Genomic DNA, 20,912 nt, shown 5'->3' with positions numbered 1-20,912 from the left:
CCAGCATGCCAAAACTACTGAAGCCCGCGCGCCTAGAGCCTGTGCTCCACAACAAGAGAAGCCACCGCAATGAGAAGTCCGCGCACCGCAAGGAAGAGTCGCCCCCGCTCGCCGCAACTAGAGAAAGCCCGCACGCAGCAATGAAGACCCAACGCAGCCAAAGATAAATAAATAAACAAATTTATTTTTTAAAAAACAGAGCAACTGACCAAGTCTTCTTCTCAAAGGGTCATTGCTGTAGCAAAGCTCTTAGAACAGCACCAGGCACATAGTAAACACTCAGTAAACGCTGACCATTGTACGAGTTGCTGTTATAAGAGCAGTTGTTACTGAACAGCCTAGCGTGGGTCTGGTATATTGTAGGTGCTTCACAAATGTTCAAAGTTGGGGTTATTGTTATTTTTAGAGTTTATTACAGGCATCACGGTGCCTGGCGCATAGTAGGTGCTGAACAAATGTTCAGTCTTCCTGGAAGGCCAAATGCAAGCATCCCCCATGTGGTGAAGAGGGACGTGGAGACACTCTGCTTTGCTGGCTTGGGCAGGGAGAGTGAGGTGTACAGCAAGGGGTCAAGTTCTGGGTAGGAGAAGCCAGCAGCCCCACTCTGGCCTCCTCCCTTCACCCCCACCCCATTGATTCAGAGGACCTCCCTGAGGTTGTAGGGAGGCTACCTTGGAAGAGGCTTGGCTCCAGGGACCCAAGAGGGAGGCGGCCCACTGGAACCTGCCTGCCCCAGGGGGAGGAGGGCAGGGTGGTGGGGTGAACTCACGGGGGTCCAGAGCTCCAGGGCCTCCTGGAAGAGGAGCCTAGGCTGTGCCCTGAAGAACAGGGAGTGCTGAGGCTAAGGCAGAGCTTGTGGAGGGAAGATGATGCAGAGCCTGAGCGAGGAGGCGATGGACCCTGGAGCAGACAGGGCTCTGGGGACCAGACTGAGGGACACTCCTGTGGAAGCTGGGTCTGAGTGGAAGCAGCCCCCAGGAGTAAACTGGTGCTAGGCTGGAAGCACTTCTTCCCACTGCCCACCTCCCAGGGTCAACCCCTGGGGTGGGGAATGGGGGCGCTCTGAGCCCTGGACCAGAACTCGGCACCCAGTTGTCCCCAGTTTGAGTGGCCTCAGTTGCCCAACTACCCAGGAGTCACCCGAGGAGCCTTAGGAGTTGGCCAGGATGGGATACCACTACCCCTCATACATACCTACTCAACACCCCACCCAGCTGATGCCAGCCCAACAGGGCAGGTTGCAGTGCCAGGGAGGAAGGAGGCTGCCTGCTCTGCCGGCTGGAACAGCACAGCCTCCTGCTATGCTGTGTGTGGAGAACAGGGAGGGGCTCTCCGGGCCACCCCGGGCCTGGAACCCAGCCCTCCAGAGCAGGGGTGGGGGGTCTGATGCGTATCCCCCTCCCACCCTTTCACACCCCATGCCTTGCTGAGAAAGAGGGAAATACTCCCCAGAGCAAGTCACTGGGTCCTGGGCGGTGTGGTAGATGACTCCAGGGAGGAAGCATGCATTTAGCCACCAGCTGCCACGGCAACACACACGTGTGCACACACACACACATATTCAAGGGACTGCCACATGCAGCCACGCACACAGGCACGTGCAGATTCACTCCCTGACAGCAGCCGACCTGTGCAAACCGGAACCCACACACACCCCCTCCCCAGAGACCTGAGACACAGCCGTGTAGACATCCCGGGTCACTGGCTATGAGCCAGGCACCATGCTGGGCACTGGGAATAGAGCACCGGGCAAGACAGAGTAACACCAGCTCCCTGGTAGGCTGCCTTCTAACAAACAGATACATTTAAAATCTAACTTTTGCACTGAAGTATTTGCAGAGGAGGTTGTGTGATGCTAGAGTTTCCTGGAAGCAAGGGTTACGGGGGAGTAAGATATTGGCCCAGGGTTGATAAGTGTTGAAGTTGAGGTATGGACACACAGCGATCCGTTATATTAGCTTCTCTATTTTTGTATATGTTTGAAACTCTCCAAAATAAAAAGTTAAATACATACACATATATAATTGGCAATTGATAATAAGTAAAATGAAGAAAAATAAGGCAGGGTAAAGGGACAGAAGACGAGAACTAAGAAGTTAAGGAAGGCTTCTCCAAGGAGGTGACATTTTAAGCAAAGACTTGAATTAACTGAGGTTCAAACCACACAGACATCTGGCGGAAGAACATTCCAGACAGAGGGAACCAACAAAGGCAAAGGCCCTGAGGTGCAACAAGTTTGGCATATGTAAGAAATAGCAGTAGGTCTGGAATTCTGTGACCTAAAGGAACAGGGTTCCAAAGTGAGATCAGAGGGCCTCATGGGCTGAGGTAGGAGTTTGGAATCTGGCCTAAGAATGGCAGGGTGTCCTGGAGGTTGAAAGCACGGGACAGACATGATTTGATTTAGAATATGGTCTTAAAAGATCACTCTGGCTCCTGTTAGACCATCGGGGAATGGGAGAGAGCAGAAGAAAGCTTGGAGACTACTGCAGTAGTCCAGGCAGGCGTGGCGGTGCCTTGAGCCTCATGGTGAGATGGTGAGACAGGTCAGATGTGGGATCTCTTTTGAGGAGCTAACAAGGCTTTGCTCACAGCTGGCTGTGGAGCGAGAGAAAGAGAGGAGCTAAGCATGATTCCAAAGCAGGACCAGAGCTTCGAGGTCAGGGGTGTCGCCTTTTCCAGGCGGGAACACGGGGAAAATCATGTGCAGCCAGATGACTGCAGGCAAAGAGTGCCGCGGTGGGGACCTACACACAGGCACAGGAGCGCACACCGGCAGGCTCCCAGCGAACACACAGGAGGGTGCACACACTCCGGGACACCAGGCACAGGCACAGACACATCGCCCCACCTCTGCCTGCCCCACCCTGCCCCAGGTGGAAGCCCCAGGACCAGAGCCCACACCCTCTCCAGCTCAGCCTCGGCACTCGCAGGATCCCAAGTCCTAGCATTTCCCTCCCAGCTCTCACTCCCATCCCCCATATCGGCCCCTTGAGCAAGGAGGCTCCTGACTCACTCTCTTCCTGGACACCAGAATCCTGCCTCTGACCCCAGCTCCCTGCCCTTGGCCTCATCTGTCCAGCCGCCTCCACCGCAGCCAGATCCTGCTCACACACCCCAGCCTGAGGCCCTACAGAAAATTAGCACTCAAATATTTGCTCGATGCTCTCTGTGGGCCAAGCCCTCTGCCCTTCCACCTGCTGCCTTGAAGGCACGCGGCCACCTCCACCCAATACCCACCAGCTACCCCCACTGCCCCACTCCCCTCAATGCCCGGCACTCCTGCAGTCGCTCTACAGCAGGACAGTTGCCCCCACCCTGCCCAGCCTGCCAGCCTTGGAAGGGTGGCCTGGTGCAGTGGGAAAAGCACAGCTCTGTGTCCAGGCAGAATCAGCCCTACCACTGAGCAGCTGCACGATCTCACACAGGTGACTCGGTACCCGAGTCTCCATGTGCTGTAAAATATTGGCAGTAGCTCTCACCTTCCAGAACGTAGTGACCAGTGAGATAACTCATGGGAGGTACTTAGCCCAATGCCCAGCACAGAGTAGCACACGGTCGCTGTTGTGCACTCAGGCCCAGCCCTGACATCCACCCACCGTGTGGCCTTAGAGGGCTCATCCAATCAGTTTTCTCACTCATTTAGTGGGGTAACAATATTCTTGGCCCTGCCTCTCTCTAGTGCTGCTCAGAGGCTGATAATCCCAGCTACTCCTTACTGGGCACTTGCTATGTGCTCATATAACCCTCCTAACAGCCATCTGGAACTCCTGTTATAAATGGAGAAATGGAAGCATGGAACAGTTAAGAAACATCCCTAGGGCTTCCCTGGTGGTGCAGTGGTTGAGAGTCCGCCTGCCAATGCAGGGGACATGGGTTCGTGCCCCGGTCTGGGAAGATCCCACATGCCGCGGAGCGGCTGGGCCCGTGAGCCATGGCCGCTGAGCCTGCGTGTCCGGAGCCTGTGCTCCGCAACGGGAGAGGCCACAACAGTGAGAGGCCCGCGTACCGCTAAAAAAAAAAAAAAAAAGAAAAGAAACATCCCTAAAACGAGTAGGTGTAGAGAGGATTTGCACTCAGGCTCAGCCACTCGGGTCCTGCCTCTGAGGAGTGGAGGGAAAGGGGCTTTGCTGTCTGGGGGGCAGCAAGGGCTGTCTGCTGGAGCCTCATTCTACCCTCACCCAGAGCACTGCTTCCAAAATGGCAGCAAAGGGAATAAGGTCAGCCTGGAAGGGGCTCCAAGTGCCTCCAGGCTCCAGCCAGCCTCCAGCTCCTACCTCAGGCATCAGCCATTTGCCTCCCAACACGGGTGGCCCAGGCCTGGGTACCACTCACAACGGCTCGGCTACTCTACACGTCCCTCACTGGGCCCCATTTCCTGGCCTGTAAAATGATGTTGATAATCTCTTGCATACAGGGTGGTTGTGCAATACTGGCCATCCAGTGTCCACCGCAGTGCCACTTGCACTGGGGGAGGTAGAAGCCCCAGAGGCTGGAGATCCAGGGGGAGTGGAGACTTGAACCCCTTCCCAGGTAGAACCAGACCTCAGGAGACACAGGGTTACACAGGGTACAGGGGCAACTGAGGGAATCTGGAGTGCCCCAAACTGAGAAAGGGCCAGACCCACGGAGGCTTAAGGGTGGGGATCAAAGGAGCAGGTGGTGGGAAGGCAGGAGGTAGGGGAAAATGACCAAAGGGTCCAATGCTAACCTAGGACCATGGTGGGCACCACAGGCCCAGTGCCAGGGTCCAGGAGCCCTGCGAGGACCCACAACAATGTTTGCAGCCAAGGGGTAAAAAAGTAGCAGAACACCAAAAGGCAAAAGAAAGAAAAGACAAAATCAAAATGAAGAAAATTTAATTAAATATCTACAAGACACTGTCAAGTAATTAACAGAACCCAGCTCAAGTAGGTATATGTGAATGACCTTTAATGTGGAATGCAGGCAAATCTTCACATGAGTGATAGGATGAGGGAATTCAGCTTCTAACATTCAAAGTGCCAGGGGCCTGCGTAGGGTCTTCAAATGTGCCATCCCCAAAACCTGCATGCCTCCCTGGGGAAAGGAGCGGTCCCCAAATTGATTTCAGATTACTTTTCTATCAGGTGGGTTAATGAGAAAGCAAAAGAGAAATTCAGGTCAGTTACAGAAAAGTGAAGTGACGTTCCTCTCACATGTTCATTTATAATCGGAGACCCTGAGTCACTGCAGACGCCACTGTGCAATGCTGCCCTCAGCCTCTTCATCCCTGGGCAGCTGGCGGGACTCACCGGGCCCTCAAAGCCCCTGCACATTTCAGCAGTTGGTTTGCCAGCCTCCCATTCTTTCACAACTCTGGAGCGAAGATCTGCTACCCCTTCTTCCTCCAGACCTACGTGAGTTAATCAAGGTGACTTTAGGGAATGAAGCCAGAGAGCTGGGTTCAAGTCCAGCCCCACCTCGGCCCCACTGTGTGTTCCTAGGCAGTTCCCATCCTCCCTCTGGCCAAGCCTCAGTCTCTCTGTCTGTGAAATGGAATAATGATGCCTACCAGGGCTGCCATGAGGACCAAGGAGGCCACAGCTGTGTGAGACACTGCTTTTTAAACAGACTGGACTGCATCCGGGTTTTACTAACAAAACAAAACCAAAGGAAAAAAGCTTTGTGGAAACCCAGGGGTTTCACAATCAACCCTTCTGAGCTATGTCTGGGGGAGGTGAATTTTTATGTTTCCTCATGGTCTTTTTGCCAGGGCTCACCATCTCCTCTTGCCCCAAACAGCGGAAGGAGGTACCAGAGCCGCAGTGGTGGGGAAGCAGGTTGGGGTGGGCTGGGGGTGGGTGAGGGAGCCAAGCTGGCCTGGCTCCTGGAGGCCTGAGTCAGCGGGCGGGCAGGCAGGCAGGGCGGGCCCAGCCTTTCGGAGGCTTGGGGAGGAGATGGTGCAGGAATGTTCCTCCCGCCCAGGCCTGGGCCCTGCCCACCACATTCTGGCTCCTGCTCTCTGATGCTGCAGCCTCAGCTCTGGCTCCGAAGATGGGAGATGCCTGGAGCTTTGTTGAGTACGTTCAGCCAGGGGCCTTCAGAGGCAGCCTGGCCCTGGGAACTGACCCAGGGGTGGGCAAGGCCAGGCCAGAGCCTGATGCGAACTGGGCTCTGAACCCAGAGGATACCCCTGCCCCACTGGGTGATGCAGCCAAATGCCACCACTCACTAGACCTCAAGTTTCCTGTCTGTGCAATGAGGAATTGAACTTGGTGGTGTCAGATGATGGATGATCAGGGCTGGCTCCCCCAGGAGGCGGTGCAGGTGGAGTCCAAGAGCATCTACATTTGTGACACATCTGCTATGTGCATGTGTGACTTCATGGCCGTGTGTGTCTGAGTGTGTGTGTCACTATGTGAGTGTATGACCGTGCACAGTACTATGGTATGGCTGTGAGTGACGACATGGCTGAGACTGACAACATGCATGTGGGCGTGGACGAGTGTGGACGTGGCTGTCAATGTGTGACAGTCTGTGGCACTGTGGCTGGGAGTGCAGTTGTGCAAGCACATGACCATATGTGTGTGTGAGTGTGGAGCCAGGTGTGACCCGTGTGCCGCACGCAGGTTGTATGGCTCTGTCTGCTTTGGGTTGGACAACTGCGTCTGTGACCAGGCCTGGCTCTGCTACAGCCGTGGCACAGCTGTGGCATGGTGGTTCATGGCACTCCTGTGTCCAGGAAGCAATAGGATGCAGAATCTGAGGGCCGCCTCCATCCCCAACCCCCATATGTGGCCACAAAGCAGACTCCCTTCCTGGGCTGGGCCAAGACTGGGGATCAGAGGTCCCCCACCCCCCAGCTACAGGTCCTGGTAGTTGCCCAGGGCAGAAAGAGAAGCCTTGTTTTCCACCCGCCTCAGGGAGGAAACTGGAGGCAGCTGGGCTCAGCTCAGTCTGGAACATCTGCCTGGCATGAGACTGAGGCCAGCCCACAGGCCCAGCCACCACCAAGATACCCCCCAACACACACCGGTCCCCAGTCCCCTGCCGAAAGAGGCTCCGGCCAGCCCAGACAAATCTCAAATTCCCCCAACACTGAAACCCACACAGAGATAGAAAGAAACCAGAGAGGAGGGCTGGGACATCCTCACTTCCCATCACATGGAAGTCTGTCCCTGCCTAGAGCCCTCAGGATGCCTGGAGGAGGCCTGGCCCATCCCAAGACTTCACGTTCTGATGCTTTTCCTAGGTGCAAGCCCCTCCTGAGAAAAGCGTCAGAACAACCCCTCACCTGGAGGATGGAAGGCATGGGAGGTGGCCCTCCGCTCAAGAAAGAGACACAAGAGGGCAATACTATTCCCAGGGCAAGAAGCGTGAACAGGGGACTTTCCAGGCACTGTGTGTTGAGAAGAGCATTCCCACCGCCCCAGCGCTGACTGGGCCTGGGAAGGAGACCCCCACCGCCCTGCCCATGGTCAGAGCGCTCACTGCAGAAGGCCGCCTGGAGGCTGGAACAGGGAAGAGTTTAAGGGTGGGAAGGTCCTCGGATGGGTTGGAAAATGAAGGAAGGAGGGCAGGAAGGAGAGAAGGGAAAATTCCACAGAAAGTCCCAAATCTGACCTAATTTTGACCCAAGGCCAGGGGCCCATTCCAAAAGTTCCTCTGAGGACGCTCTGCCCTGAACAGGGAGCCTCTGCTGCCCCTTCCCCACTGCACCTGCCACCCCTTACTCTATCTCACTGCCATGAGCTCCCCCGCCCCCAGCCCAGACAAAGCCTCCCCTGATGTCCAGACCCCAGCAGCCCTCCCTCCACCAAGTCCCCATTGCCCCAAGAGAATCGCGGCCCCCCAGCCCTCCTCCTTCCCGTGTGCAAACAGATTCCTGTTCATCCTGCCTGGGACACCCCCAAGGGCATAGCTGGGGGGTCCACCTCAGTTTCCAACTGGGCAGCCACTGCAGGGCTGGGCAGCCTGGACTGGATGGCTTGGGGAAGGACACAGGTTCTGAGACCCACCCCCTCCCCTGGACTGGGGCTTTCCTGGGGGCAAGGCTGGGATATGCCCTCCTGGGGAGAGGAACCCCCCCCATCGATTAGACTGTCCCTTCCTCACGTGACCTTCAGTCCTAGATCACAGAGCAGCAAAGCCAAACCCCTGGCAAGACTCCACCCATTTGAGAGATGAGGAGAGTGAGGTCTGGGAAGGGTATGCATCCAGCTGGGGTCCAGGGTCACCCAGAGGTCCTCAACTAGCCCCTGCCTCCAGCACCGTCCTCCCCCCAACTTCTGAGGTTCTGGGGTAAATGTTGTGCCCATCACGACCTCAGAATCTAATCCAATCGCTCCCAGGGACGATTAGGGCTGTATCCTTTCCCCCACCCTTACACACCCTGGGATCCAAATAAGGAGTCATATTTTTGTTATCTTAACTGTAAAAGGTTTATCAAGAAAACAAGAAAGAAAGAAGACTGAAGCAGCAGCAGCCAGGAACAGCCATGACCTCCTGGAGGGGGTGCAGCAGCGGCACCTGTCAGTTCCCCCAACCCACTGCTGGACCACGCGCTGGCCTGGGGGTATGGGGGGAGCCCCCTCGAGGATGTAAACATAGATGGAAGACAGCACAATCCCACCAGGACCTGAACTGGCATCACAGTGAGGCTGGCTGTGGGCAGGTGGGCCGAGGATCCCTGGGGTGGTGGGTAAGCTGGCCCCTGGGAGCCTGAGGCCCAAGCCTGCTTGGAGTGTGGGAGCTATTGCTGGTGAACTCAAATACCCAGTAACTTTTGGGTGTCCCCTCCAGGAAGGTGCCACCAGGGTCCTGGGATCCGAGACTTATCTTAGCACCCTGAGCCCAGGGCAAAGATGCTGCATGGTCCCCTATCCAAGGGGTGAAGGGGCTCAGCTGGTGAAGGGGAGTCAGGAGGGAGCTGGCCTGCAGCCCCTCCTGCGGGGGGGGGGGCGGGGACAGGGGCATGGGAGCAAGGCAATCCCCCCCCCACCGTCACACAAGGGACACCACCGAGGGGTGCACCAAACTTGCTTGGGAAAGGTAAAGGAGAGAAGACGGGGTCTTTCCATGCCTCCACAGCCTTGCCCATGCTGTTCTTCTCCTCTGAATGCCCTCCCCATCTACTGTCCCCACTTACTGTCTGGCAGGTCCTTGTCATTCTTCAAGACACTACTCCATGGAGTCATCCCTGACTCGCAGAACGAGTGGTCCCTTCTGCGAGCTATTTACCATCAATCCTTCTGTATTGCCCCTGCCTGTTTCTGGGTCTGACCCCCACCTCAGCTGGGGACTCCCCAAGAGCAGGCGTGTCACAGCCCTGGATGCCCAGTGTCTGACCCGGAGCCGCAGCAGGCCTGCGCATCTGCTGAATGAACGAGGGGATGGTGGCCAGGTGAGCGAGCGCTATAGGCTCTAGGGGAGGCTAAGACCCTGGCCTGACCTCAAGTGACTGACCAGCAGCCCAGGCCTTGGCCTGGAGGGCTCCTGGCCCCATCCTCACCCCTGCTGTGCCCCTATCTCTAAGGGGTGGGGGACTTCCCCAGGGATATCCATGACTCCTCCAAAGCCCACCCCTGACCAGCCAGGCACTGCTGGTGTGGGAAGGTCCGGAGGGCAGCATGCACCGCAGCCAACAGGCCCCAGGGGCAGGAAGAGGACCAGGGACACGTGGTCAGAGGCTGTCATACATGTGCAGCGTCTTCTCCAGCTGCTGGCCTACCCGCTGGTAGAAGAGGATCTGCTGGCGCAGGTAGTTCTGCATCATGTGCTTGAAGTCGAGCTCGCGGCGCTGGTGGAAGTGGTTCATCTCAGCCTGCAGGGCGAAGCCCACCACGCGGCAGCGCCTGCGAATGCCATCTGCCTCATCCTGCGCCATGCGGCCCTCGTCACTCATGCGCTGGCTCTCCTTCACCTTGGCGAAGGCACCTGGCACGGGCAGAGCAGAGGACAAGGACAAGTTAGGGCTCCGGTCTCCCCAGTTCGCTCCCTAACCCCACGGTGAGACCTGGGTCCAGGCAGACAACACCCTCATCGGCTCAACTCAGGCCTCGCTCCTGGACTCCACGGAGTCCAGACCCATGGTCCAGCCACCTGGGTGTCTCAACCAGGATGTCCCCCAAACCCTCACCTTCAGCACATCCTAAACCAGATGCACCATCTTCCCTGAAAACCTGTGGCGATGCCAGCAGCCCACACCTGACCAGTCACAGCCCTGCCCTGCCTGCTGATTGATTTCTAGGACCAGGCCATCCCCACCCACCACAGGCCTCGTCACCCCTCACGCTGGCGCCCCATTCACCTCCAACATCACCTCCTCCAGGAAGCCTTCCTTGCAGCCCCAGTACATGAGGTGCCTCTCAATGCTCTCAGGTGCCCTGGGCTTCCCTCTGCCACAGCTCTTACCACCCTGTGGTTTCTCTGACCGCTTCCTTCTGGGCTGTGAGCTCAATGTCTCTAGTATCCAGAACAAAGCCTAGCCCACAGCAGATCCTGATATGTGTCTGCTAAGCTGATTCAACCTCACTGGACTGCTACCATAGGCCCCTCATGGGTCTCCCCATCTCAGTCTCAGCCTCTGAGAGGTTCTCCATAGCACCTGAAGAGCAGCCAAGCTGGGCACCCATAGCTCCAAGCCTCCCCTGGCTTCCTTCTGCCTGCAGAGCTAGGTCCCCCATTCTCCTGGCCTGTGAGGCCCTCTGGGAGTTGACCCCTGCACCCATTCCACGCTGACCCCACGTTCATCAAATTCAGCTTTCTTTCCTACCTTCCTATCTCTGCCCCCTGGATCCCTATGCATAATTCAAGGCTCTGATGGGGTGCTGCTTCTACACGGAGCATCCCCCAGGCAGACCACCTCCCCATCTCAGCTCACCAGGGCTCTCCCCACCCCCATCACCCAGCTGATTCTAAAACAGAGCCTCAAAAGCCACCTGGAGTTTTCCTTTTTGTGTGTCTCCCCACATATAAGCCCTGCTCCCGCTTCACCCCAGCCCCCAGGGGACTAGAGGAAGCCATTATAATAACCAGGTGACAGATGGGGGGTCAGGGGATGAACCTGGGGAAGGGACCCAATTTGGAAAAACGTGAATGAATCAACAAGCACTTGGTGAAAGAATTTCAGTTCAGAATTAACAGCACTTGACTGATTCTGTGCTGAAGCCGGTGGGGACAGGTGCTGAGGTGGTGAGGCAGTCTGCCTGCGCCTGGCAGGTACTCCTTGCAGGGCTGTAGGGAATCCACTGTGTGAAGAAGATTAAGGAGGTGGGAGGGGTTGGCACGGAGGACAGCACACTCCCCGAGCGCTTCGAAAGCATCCACTGCACACAAGTAAGACACTCGTTTTTCATGTTTCCCACCTCTCCCTTAAGGAGGTCTCCCGTGGACCTTTGAAACGTATTCCTTTTACTCCAAGTTGTTCAAATGCATTCAGGATGCATTTATGGAGCATCTACTACATGCTGGAAATAACTCTGAATGCCTTTAGAAGGAGTAGTACCTATATTAGATGGCAAGTGTGTGGCTAATTGGCAAAGAGTGGCATTTCAGGTGGACAAACTCAAATTTGGAGCATTTCCAGGGCTGCTCACACAGCACCGAAAAGAACTCTGCAGTCCCCAGCTCCCAGCCCACTCAGTCCTTTTGCCACCTTCCTTGAACCACTTCTCGCCTCCTGTTCCATACTGACTGCCCAGGTCTGGGCAGCAGGAGAGGGATCACCCGAAGGCCCAAGATGAGGACCCCATGAGAGGCTTCGGAGCTGGAGTGGCCCTAGAGACTAGCTGTCCAACACCCACATCCACCCCTCACTCTCCACCCCCACACTGTGCAGAGGAAACTCAGGGCCTGGCAGGAGGGTACTTGCCGAGGGGCTCGCAGCCTCTTTCCTGCTCCAAAAGTGGGGGATGCCTGGCCCAGCGGTATCCCTGCACAGCTAGGGGTAGATACCACTTCTACTACAAGGAGCCCAGGCCAGGTCCCCCAGGCATATGTGTGGGGCATCCAGACAATGGACTCAGGAATTTGAGAAGGTCCCAAGGGGTAAAAAGAACCATAAGAAGCAAAGTAGAAAAGAGCAGGACAAAGAAGCTAGAGCCAGGCTTCAGCAAAGGGCACCTACTAGCCTGGATTCCACCTTCCTGAGAAAGTCTGGGTGCGTTGGGGGTGGACTTGCATTTAAGAAAGCTTTTCTTGCCCATGGCCTTAGAGGAAGGAAACTGAGGCCCAGATAATAGGAATGAATCTATTGCAATTGCTAGGTATCTGCAGACAGGCAGGGAGCCAGAGATGCGAGGCAAAGGCTGTGCGGGAAGGGGGAGGTCCTACCCTGCTCTCTGTCACCCCTCCACCCTGTGACTCCGATGTGGGACTGGGACCAGCTAACACTAATGCATCCCAGAGACAGACTGGGACTCAGGGCTCAGGCCTGTCCCCGTCACCCCACACATTCCACCTAGGACTCAACCTGAGAGCTGAGGACTCAGGGGCACCTCCTAACCCAGCAGTTGTCCTGTAGGCTGGGTCCCAGGAACAAGGAAAGGAAGGTTGGAGCTTCAGGGCCCCAGGGTCCCAGGCATATCCCCTAAACTGCCACCTTAATCTATCTTGTCCCTACCTCTTGGAGGTAGTTATCACCCACCCTAGGTTGAGGGCAGGAGGTCTGAGTCCTAGTCCCACTGGGTCACCTCCAACAAGGGCTACAGGTCTCCCCACTGTCAAATTGAACAGACTGGACTAGATGTGATGCTGCTGACAATTGCTCACAGCGGAATAGCGCTTTAGAGTTTCCACATCAGTAAAATGGGATGATAATAGTACCCACCCCTATAGTTATAGCTGAGTTTAATTGAACTAATATGTTTAAAGTACTTAGGATGGCACCTGACTGAGTAAAAGCTCCCCTCGCAACTATGTGCAAACTGCTTTTCAGTCCCAGCCGAAACCCAGCTGGTGGTGGCTCCTGGTGATACAATTCTTTGTTCATCCGAGCCTAGGAGGGGAGGGAGAGGGAGAGCTAGATGATGGCCCAGAGCATAGAGGCTGGACCCACCTATTCCCCCAGGCAAGAACTTGGTCCTGCAAAAGGGCCACTTTGCCTTGGCCAACCCGAGAGCTCCATGGCCCCTCCACGCATGCTCTGTGGTCCAGGGCCTGCCTCCAGCCTGCCAAGGATGCCAGCTCAGTTGGTTCTAGAACACCCAACCCCCTCCCTGCTCCCTCCCCTTCTGGCTTGTCTACCCCAGGCACCCATCCCTTAGGGAGCTCCCTCCCCTATCTGTCTGGCACAGTAGAAACAGCCTGCCTGTAGAGTCAGAGACACCTGGGCTCCAATTCCTGCTCTGATTATCATTCCTCCTCACTGCCCCTCATCTGAAAATGGAGGGAACCACACCAGTCTCCGTGGCTTGTGATGAGTCTTAGGACCGAGCCCTGCCCTGGCTGGCTCCCAGGCAATGGCCCTGGACAGTCACTGTTGCCCCTTGTTGTCCCAGGGTAACTATTACTAAGGCTCTCTTTCACCCCCAAGATTGCCCTGGTTTGGATGGTAAATTACATGGTTGCCCTTCTCTTAGGAGACCCCTAAACTGAGCTCCAGGGGCTGGGCCAGTGGGCAGACAGGCTGGCACCTCAGTGCCAACCAGGTTCCATGGCCCATTTTCCTAAGTTTTCTTAGGCGAGGAAACTCTTTCAGGGTCACCTCAGAGGCAACATTTGTCCAAATCCTGGTCTCCTGACCCCTCCTAGGCCTCCCATCTCCTTCCTTCCAAGGCCTCTCCCACATGCTTGCCATCTTTCAGATGTATGAACAGGCTGGACAGAATCCTGGGGACCCAGGGCCCAATTTTCCTGCTCCTTCCTCTGTGAAAGGGCTCCATCCACAGGGCCAACATGGGATCCCCCCTCACCCCATCAGGCTGTGGTTCCCCCAATTCTGTCTCAGCCAGATTCCAAGGCCCCCTCCCTAACTTGCCCCACCACGGGCCTAGGAGTGGCAGTGCAGAGCCCAGAAGGGGGAAGAGTAAGCCCAAAAGAACTTGGCTGAATGGGGAGGGGTCCTCCAGGTCCGGGAAGGTGGGGCAGTCTCTGCCTGAGGTTGAACACATCACCCCAGGCCCCTCACCTTAGAAACACCTCCAGTGGAAACTCAGAAGCGGCCTCTCTCAGCTCTGTCTTCCCTGCCCCAGGGTGAGAAAGGCCAGTCTGGCTTTACTCCCTCCTGCTTCAGTGGGAGCCTGGGAGTATGTGTATGGGGTTGCCTTCCTGCCCCCTGCTCTGCCCTGGGTGAGGGTCCCCGGACACTGCATGGGGGCAGCTGTTTAATCACTATGTCCCTGCTTCCCCCCATCCTGCTGCCCACACGGGAACATGCCATCCAAGGAGCTGGTTGAACCAGCTTTCCCAGGCCGTAGCACTGCAGTGAGCGTGGCTCCACTTCCGCACAGGGTGACACCTGCCCCAGTGGGCCCCAGCCACCAGCCCTGCCCAATCCCTGCCCAGAGCTCAGAGCCAGATCTAAGGCATCACTCTGTCCTCGACCAGACCCTCCCCAGGAGTCTCTCCCCTACCCACCCCTTTGAAGGCCTAAGAGCTCACTGTGTCCACCCTCCCTTGTCTTACAGATCGGGAAACTAACTCCCAGAGAGGGGAAAGCGCTTCCCAGGGACACATAGCAAACTGGGGGCAGAGTCAAGACCAGAACTCAGGCCTCATGTCTCCTGAAGATGAAAGAAGGGAAGGAGGAAGAGAGGAATGTGGAGAAGAGAAAAAAAGAGCAGAGAGGAGAAGGAGGAAGAGAAAGTGAGGGGAGAAAGGAGGCTGGGAGCTGGAGAAGTTCTAGAAGTTAACCTCCTGGTAAAGGAGAACAAGGCGGGTTTACTCCAGACTCTCCTGGGGACCAGGTAGTGTGGTGGTGTTTGCTGTCCCCCAGGCTCAGTCCAGATGCCTGCCTCTGGCCTCACCCAGAGGAAAACTCCCCACCAAGCCAGGCCTGACCTCAGGGCCTAGGGGCCTGGGAGCCAGCCCCACGCCCTGCAGACGTTCTTCCTTAGTTACCAAGCAGCCCTGGGGAGGACCACACCTCTCTCCTGACCTGCCTGTAGTCCCCAAGACTCAGCCACCTGCCGGGTCAGCTCCTGACTCACTGCTCAGGCAAGAAGAGAAGCCAGGCAGGGAAGGGGGAATTGGACGGACCATGGGGGTAGTGCCCTGGACCCCCACTTCCTCCCCCAGCCCAGCCCGGGTCCCCCTAGGCGACCCGGCTATGAGTCACTTCCCTGGAAGTTCCTTGACAGCCCCACAGTAACAAGGACCCATCCTGTCCCTCCCGTAGGGAGGGGGCCGTGAGAACTGAACACATGGCTGGGCTTGGGAGGTGGCCAATATGGATGTGTCCTTGGGGAGGTGCAGGAGGAAGGGACAGTCCCAGCTGGGCCATGGACTCCTTGTGCAGCCACCATTCTGTGGACGCAGCTTTTTCATCTGCAAAATAGGGACAGCCACCCTCCCGAACACAGATAGTGAGGGAGCTCACTGATAGGATATGCAGCGGTGAGAACGGGCTCTGCAGCTGCAAAGGCAGGGAGGCAAGCTTGTGACAAGTGGGAAGACAGGCTACACTCTGTGCTCTTGTTATCTGGGTCTGTGTCCGTGTCCCCCATGAGCCTGTGGGCTCCTCAAGGGAAAGTCCTGGGCCTCAGTCAGCTCCGTGTTCCCAGACCCCAGCCTGATATCTTGAAGGGCTCAAAGCATGATGGGTAAATGAAACAGAAACAGAGAAAATGAATGAATGAATGAACGAACGAACAGACAACAAGAAGGTAAGCAGTGAACTCCATGAGGACAGGGATCAGACCTGCCCATAATAATATCCCTGCACCTAGAATAGCACCTGCCACCTGGTAGGTGCTGGACACACTTGTTGAACATATGAATGAGACAGAGACAGAAAGACTAGCTGCCCTGTTCTGCTCAGTCTAGGCCATCCTCATACCCCCAGTGCCCAGCAGAGTGCAGATGCTGTAAGGGTCTCCAGCCCACACTGGCTCTTACCTTTCTGCAGGTGGATGATGTCGGGGAAGTTGGAGAGCAGGCCCTGGTAGAGAGATAGCGTGTCGAGCATCTGGAAGAGATCGTTCTTGGGCTGCTCGGCAAACATCTCACCCACGGCTTCATAGGTACGGCCCGTGTGAGAAATGGCGCTGTTGAGGGCTTCGGAGCTGAAGGGGGGGTCCATCTGGAAGGCATGACTGATGGCCTGGAAGGCATTGCCCAGCTTCTGGAATTCCTTGCGGAAGCCCCCCACATGCTTGCGCACCAGCTCCGATGCTATGGTGCTGAGCTGCAGGACACTGTCGTCCATCTTCTTGCTGAAGGCTTTGAAGGTGTCCACACGGTCCTCCACATCCTGCAGGTCCTGGTGCTCCGTGGGGATCTGGAAGGTGAGCAGGAAGCTGGCGCCCACCATCTCGTCCTTCTCGGCCCGGCGTTTGCCCATCTTCCACTGCTTGTCATCCAGGCAGCTAAGGAAATGTTGGAAGCCCTCGTACTGGGACAGCACGGGGTGGCTAGTCATGTGGTCCATCCAGAGGATGAGCCGCCGCTTCCGCTTCTCAATGAAGTCCTCCTCGAAGCGGCCTGTGGCCTGCTTCTCTGGCAGGTGGGGCACCGAGATGACAGTGAACTTGTGCAGCAGGCGGTTGTAGAGCCAGTCGAAGTGTTTGTAGCGCCTGTAGACAGGTGAGCCAGCGTGTGTGGGTGTGAGCTTGTAGGAGATGTAGCTTTTGATGCCCTTGAATTTGGTCTGTTTGGTGGGGTCCTCCACGGAGCAGGCAAATGGGTGGGGGTTGGCCTTCCACTGGGGGCCGCGAGGGCCCATTTCAATGGAGTATGTCTCAGCGATCTTGGCCATCATGGGCACATCACCCAGGATGAAGGCCTCCACGCCAGAGCGCACAAAGCACGAGAAGCGGTTGAGGTTGCGTCCCACCACGCTGCCTCGCTTGGCAGATGCCAGGCTGTCCTGCCGCTCCAGGGGTGGCTTAGGCCGGAAGGCCATGTGTTGGCTGGGGTAGGCACCAGGGTAGGAGAAATTGAGTGGGGGGTGCCCGTTGGTGCCCAGCCCACCAGCCCGTGGCTCCTCCACCACTGTGCATCCATCATCCCAGTCATCCCAGTCATCATCATCGTCCTCCTCGAAACTACCCTGGTTTGAGAGGAAGCCACTGCCCCCACCACTCCAGGAAGGGTCTGCCACGCTGGAGCTGTCGTATAAGCTCACCCGAGTCCCCAGAGAGCCTGCAGGACTGCTGGAGTAGTCGGCATGGTTGGAGCTGGTGCCAGAGCGGATGATCTCCACGTAAGAGGCAGGGAAGAGCCCTGTCTCACCACGGCTGTTCTGGCCCTGCAGCCATCCATCCAGCGAGGTCTCGCTGAAAACAACCAGGTCCTCATCCTGCTGGATGCTGATTTCCTCCTTGTTCTCGCTGCGGAAGTCATAGAGGGCTCGGCCTTTTAGTGCCATGTCTGGGCCAGTGGTAGAGAAAGATGAGGACAGAGTCCTGCCCAGAACTGGGGACACTTGCTAGGTTGTCCAAGAATGCACTAGCAGCTCAAGGTCTGCCACAGCCCTCAGTCTCTCAGCCCCTACGGCGGGGTCTCAGCACCCACAGATGGTGTCCAGCCTCCCTCTCTTCAAAGCAATGTCCACGGCCCAGAAACAGGTCTCCCTGCACACGCCTGTGAGCAGGGAGAGCTCATGTCCATGGTCTTCCTCCCTTCCTTCCTCAGCCCCTAAAAGGGAGAGTCTCTCCTCCTCCCACTTCCAGAAGAAGAGTCAAGTGACTCGGAGAAGTCAGCTCTGAGAGGGCAAGAATTCGACACTCTCCACTGGAACGATGTTCTAAAATAGAAGAGAATCACTCAGAAACCACCATCCCAGAAACCCCGGCAGCTCTGGCTCCCAGCTCCTTCTGGCTCCACAGGCCTTGGGAGGCTCTCACATTCCTCTGTAGATCTGCTCCTTCCTCCTTCCTCCTCCTCTTCCTGGGCCACTGGGTTTTCAAAAATCCAGAAAATCCAAGAGGGGCAAGGAGAAAAGCAGCAGCCTCCTGAATCGAATCCAAGGGTGGATGTGTCCGGCTTCACAACGAGCCAGGCCGGGAAAACAAGGACTGAGGCTTACACAACAGGCCGCCAACGCTTCGACCCCGGCGGCCCGGCCCGGCCCCCAGCCCCCAGCCGGCTGGGGCGCCCTCTCCCCGCCCCCAAGTGACCGGCCCCCGCCCCGGGGAAAGGAGGGGACGCGACGAGGCGCTCGGGCGACTTCTGGCCACTAGCTGAGTGACCTCTTTTGTTTGCCTAATTCCTCAGCAGTTTCTGAGCCTGAAGCTGACCCAGATCTGAGTCCAAGGACCCCCGGCCAAAGGTAACCCCGCGGTAAACGGTCCCCGCACGCGGGACGTGGACCCCCACCCTTCGCGTGCACGCACACACTCAACAGGAGTTTGGAGAGTGAGCTCTGGAGAGCAGATGGCCCGGCCGACTGTCCGTCCTCCGCTCTGCCCCGCGGGGTCCCGCCGGTGGGCGGCGGGCTGCGCCCCCAGCCCGCCTTCCTCTCCAGCGTTCGCAGCCCCTCTGCGCCGCCAGTGAGAAGCCAGCTCCAAAACAACAACAAAAAAGGCGATTCCGGGAGGTGGCGTCCCGAGGAAGGAGGGAATAGCCGACGGGGGGGAGGTGAGTGGGGCGGGGGGGAGGTGAGGGGTGGGGAGAGGGAGGGAAAAGGAAAAGCAGGCTGGAGAATTGGGCGAACTCCACAGCACTTCCGTGCGTCCTGGCTGGCCGCGGACTGCCCGGCTCCGCCCTCCCACTGGCCTGGGGCGCAGGAGCCGGGCTCCCGCCTACTCCTCGCTTTTCCTTCTGGCAGTCGCTCTCACTCACTTGCGCCGAGATCTGGATGCGAGAGAGAAAGGAGACGGTCGGGGAATAGGGCCAACCCGTCCGCCCTGGCTGGGAGACACCTCTCACCCCGAGGGGCTTAAGCGCCGCGCGACGGAGCTTTGCGGCCGCCGCCTCGCCTCCTGGGCTCCGTCACCCTCCTGCCTTTTCCGCGACGCAAGTGAGGCAAACTCCTAAAGTTTGTGAAGTGCGGTGCTACAAGGAGGGGGTCAGAGCCGGGACCTCGGAGAGAGGGTTGAGGAAGTGCGTGGAGACCCGCAGACGCCCCCCTCTCGTTCCCCTGCCCCCCACCCCAGCTCGGGGCGGGGGGGACGGGGCCGTGGCGCCGCCCGGGGATTGCTCTCTGGAGGGGGCCCCAGAGCCAGCGGCGCCCTCATGGAAGAAGCCTGAGAAGGTCTGGATAGTTTGGATACGGGCTGCTGTGGGTCCTAGTACCCTAGCCAGACAAGGCCAAGAGCACCCCTGTCCTGGGCGGCTTCCTTCGGGGCGGGGGAAGACAAGACTCTACATCTGTAGCGACGGTAACAAGACCAGGCAGGATCGGGTTCCGTGTTGCTTCGTGCGGCGGCCGGCGGAGACTGGATGTCCTGTCTTTGCCAGCAGCACCCAGGAGAGAGGAGTGGTCGGGGTAGGGTTCTGGAAAGAGGTAAAGGGGACTTGACCCTGGGCATTGATTCTGCCAGGCACTGTGCTGGGCACTGGAGATTACAGTACAACAAGGCAGTCAGAGAGTTTGACACCCTCTTGTCAAATGACAAGTCCACCCTCTTGTCCTTCATTCATTCATTCTGTCTCTCATTCATTCAATCTTGCACTCAAGGAAACATTAACTGAGTATTCTGTACCAGGCCCCTTGGTTTACAAAGACGAATAAGGCATTGTCCTTACCTACCAGAAGCTCAGATGTGTCAGGACAAGTAAAGAGATGTTCCCTGCCCAGTGAGACCAGTGCCATGAAATGTGAATGGGAGGGCACCTATTCCAGCCTGGGTTGAGCAAGGATCAAGGAAGGCTTTCTGGAGGAGGAGGTACCTAAGGTGAAGCAAAGGCTTTGGGCCCTACTCCCCTTCCTGGCTAAGCCCTGGAGCCTTGTCTACCACTCTAACTAGAACTTCCTTCCCCCTCATTCTCATTCCTCCCACTTGTTGCAGATTAACTGGCACAAGGTAGGCTGTTTTGAGGGGTGTAATTTGCAGGCCTCTGGCTCCAAAAACCAATTTCACTGGTGTGGTGAGTAGATCCAATTCCCTATGGAGAGCTGGCATTTGGCCGGGATACAGGCTTATGTCCAAACCCCAGAAGCCCAGGTATTAACTTACAAAGAGAAATTCGACTGTCAGGCAGACCCAAATATTTGTATCAATAGATCAAGGCAGGGCCTCCCTGGTGGCGCAGTCGTTGAGAGTCCGTCCGCCTGCCGATGCAGGGGATACGGGTTCGTGCCCCGGTCTGGGAGGATCCCGCATGCCGCGGAGCGGCTGGGCCCGTGAGCCATGGCCGCTGAGCCTGCGCGTCCGGAGCCTGTGCTCCGCAACGGGAGAGGCCACAACAGTGAGAGGCCCGCATACCGCAAAAAAGAAAAAAAAAAAAAAAATAGATCAAGGCAGTTTGGGCTGCTTCTTAGGAAGCCCAGTTACCAGAAGTTTAGCGCAGTGAACCTGGAAACCCCAGGAGGGGAAGAAAGGATGGTTTAAGTCTCTCAGCCAAGAAGCCTTGAGATCTTGTCCCCCGCCATAGGGGCAGTCTTGATTCTAAGGACTCAGTTCAGCCTAGTATCTTCAGGACCAGAGCCTGAATATGTTTCCCCAGCTGCTTTGGGGGGGGGCCCTTTTCTTTGATCTTCTGTTCGCAGAGCCTCTCTCCAAGCTGGATTTAAGAGTAGCAGCTACTTCCTTAGTGCTTGCTGAGTGCTAGACTCCTGTAAACACTTTACCTTTATTAGCTCACTTAATACAATTGATGGGATCTCTGCTCACCCAGCTAGGGGCCTA

General features: G+C 56.9%; 1 protein-coding gene across 2 annotated transcripts; it reads right to left on the bottom strand.

Annotated features, from left to right (window-relative positions):
- Positions 1 to 4,842: 4,842 nt before the first annotated feature.
- SNX33 (sorting nexin 33) lies at positions 4,843 to 18,642 on the bottom strand. 2 transcript variants are annotated; one of them, XM_082619648.1, is made up of 3 exons: positions 18,456 to 18,642; positions 16,018 to 17,866; positions 4,843 to 9,897 (listed from the first exon to the last, which is right to left on the bottom strand). In XM_082619648.1, the coding sequence occupies exons 2-3, from the start codon at positions 17,486 to 17,488 to the stop codon at positions 9,644 to 9,646; spliced, it is 1,725 nt and encodes a 574-aa protein (XP_082475774.1). In that variant the 5' UTR covers positions 17,489 to 17,866; positions 18,456 to 18,642; the 3' UTR covers positions 4,843 to 9,643. The 2 variants fall into 2 exon arrangements, with proteins under 2 accessions (XP_082475774.1, XP_082475773.1); XM_082619647.1 differs by having other exon boundaries at positions 16,018 to 18,642.
- Positions 18,643 to 20,912: the final 2,270 nt, after the last annotated feature.

This window comes from Mesoplodon mirus, assembly GCF_964341445.2.
Source record: "Mesoplodon mirus genome assembly, chromosome: 4".
NCBI classification, from domain to species: Eukaryota; Metazoa; Chordata; class Mammalia; order Artiodactyla; family Ziphiidae; genus Mesoplodon; species Mesoplodon mirus.
This window is presented reverse-complemented; position numbering and strand designations above follow the sequence as displayed.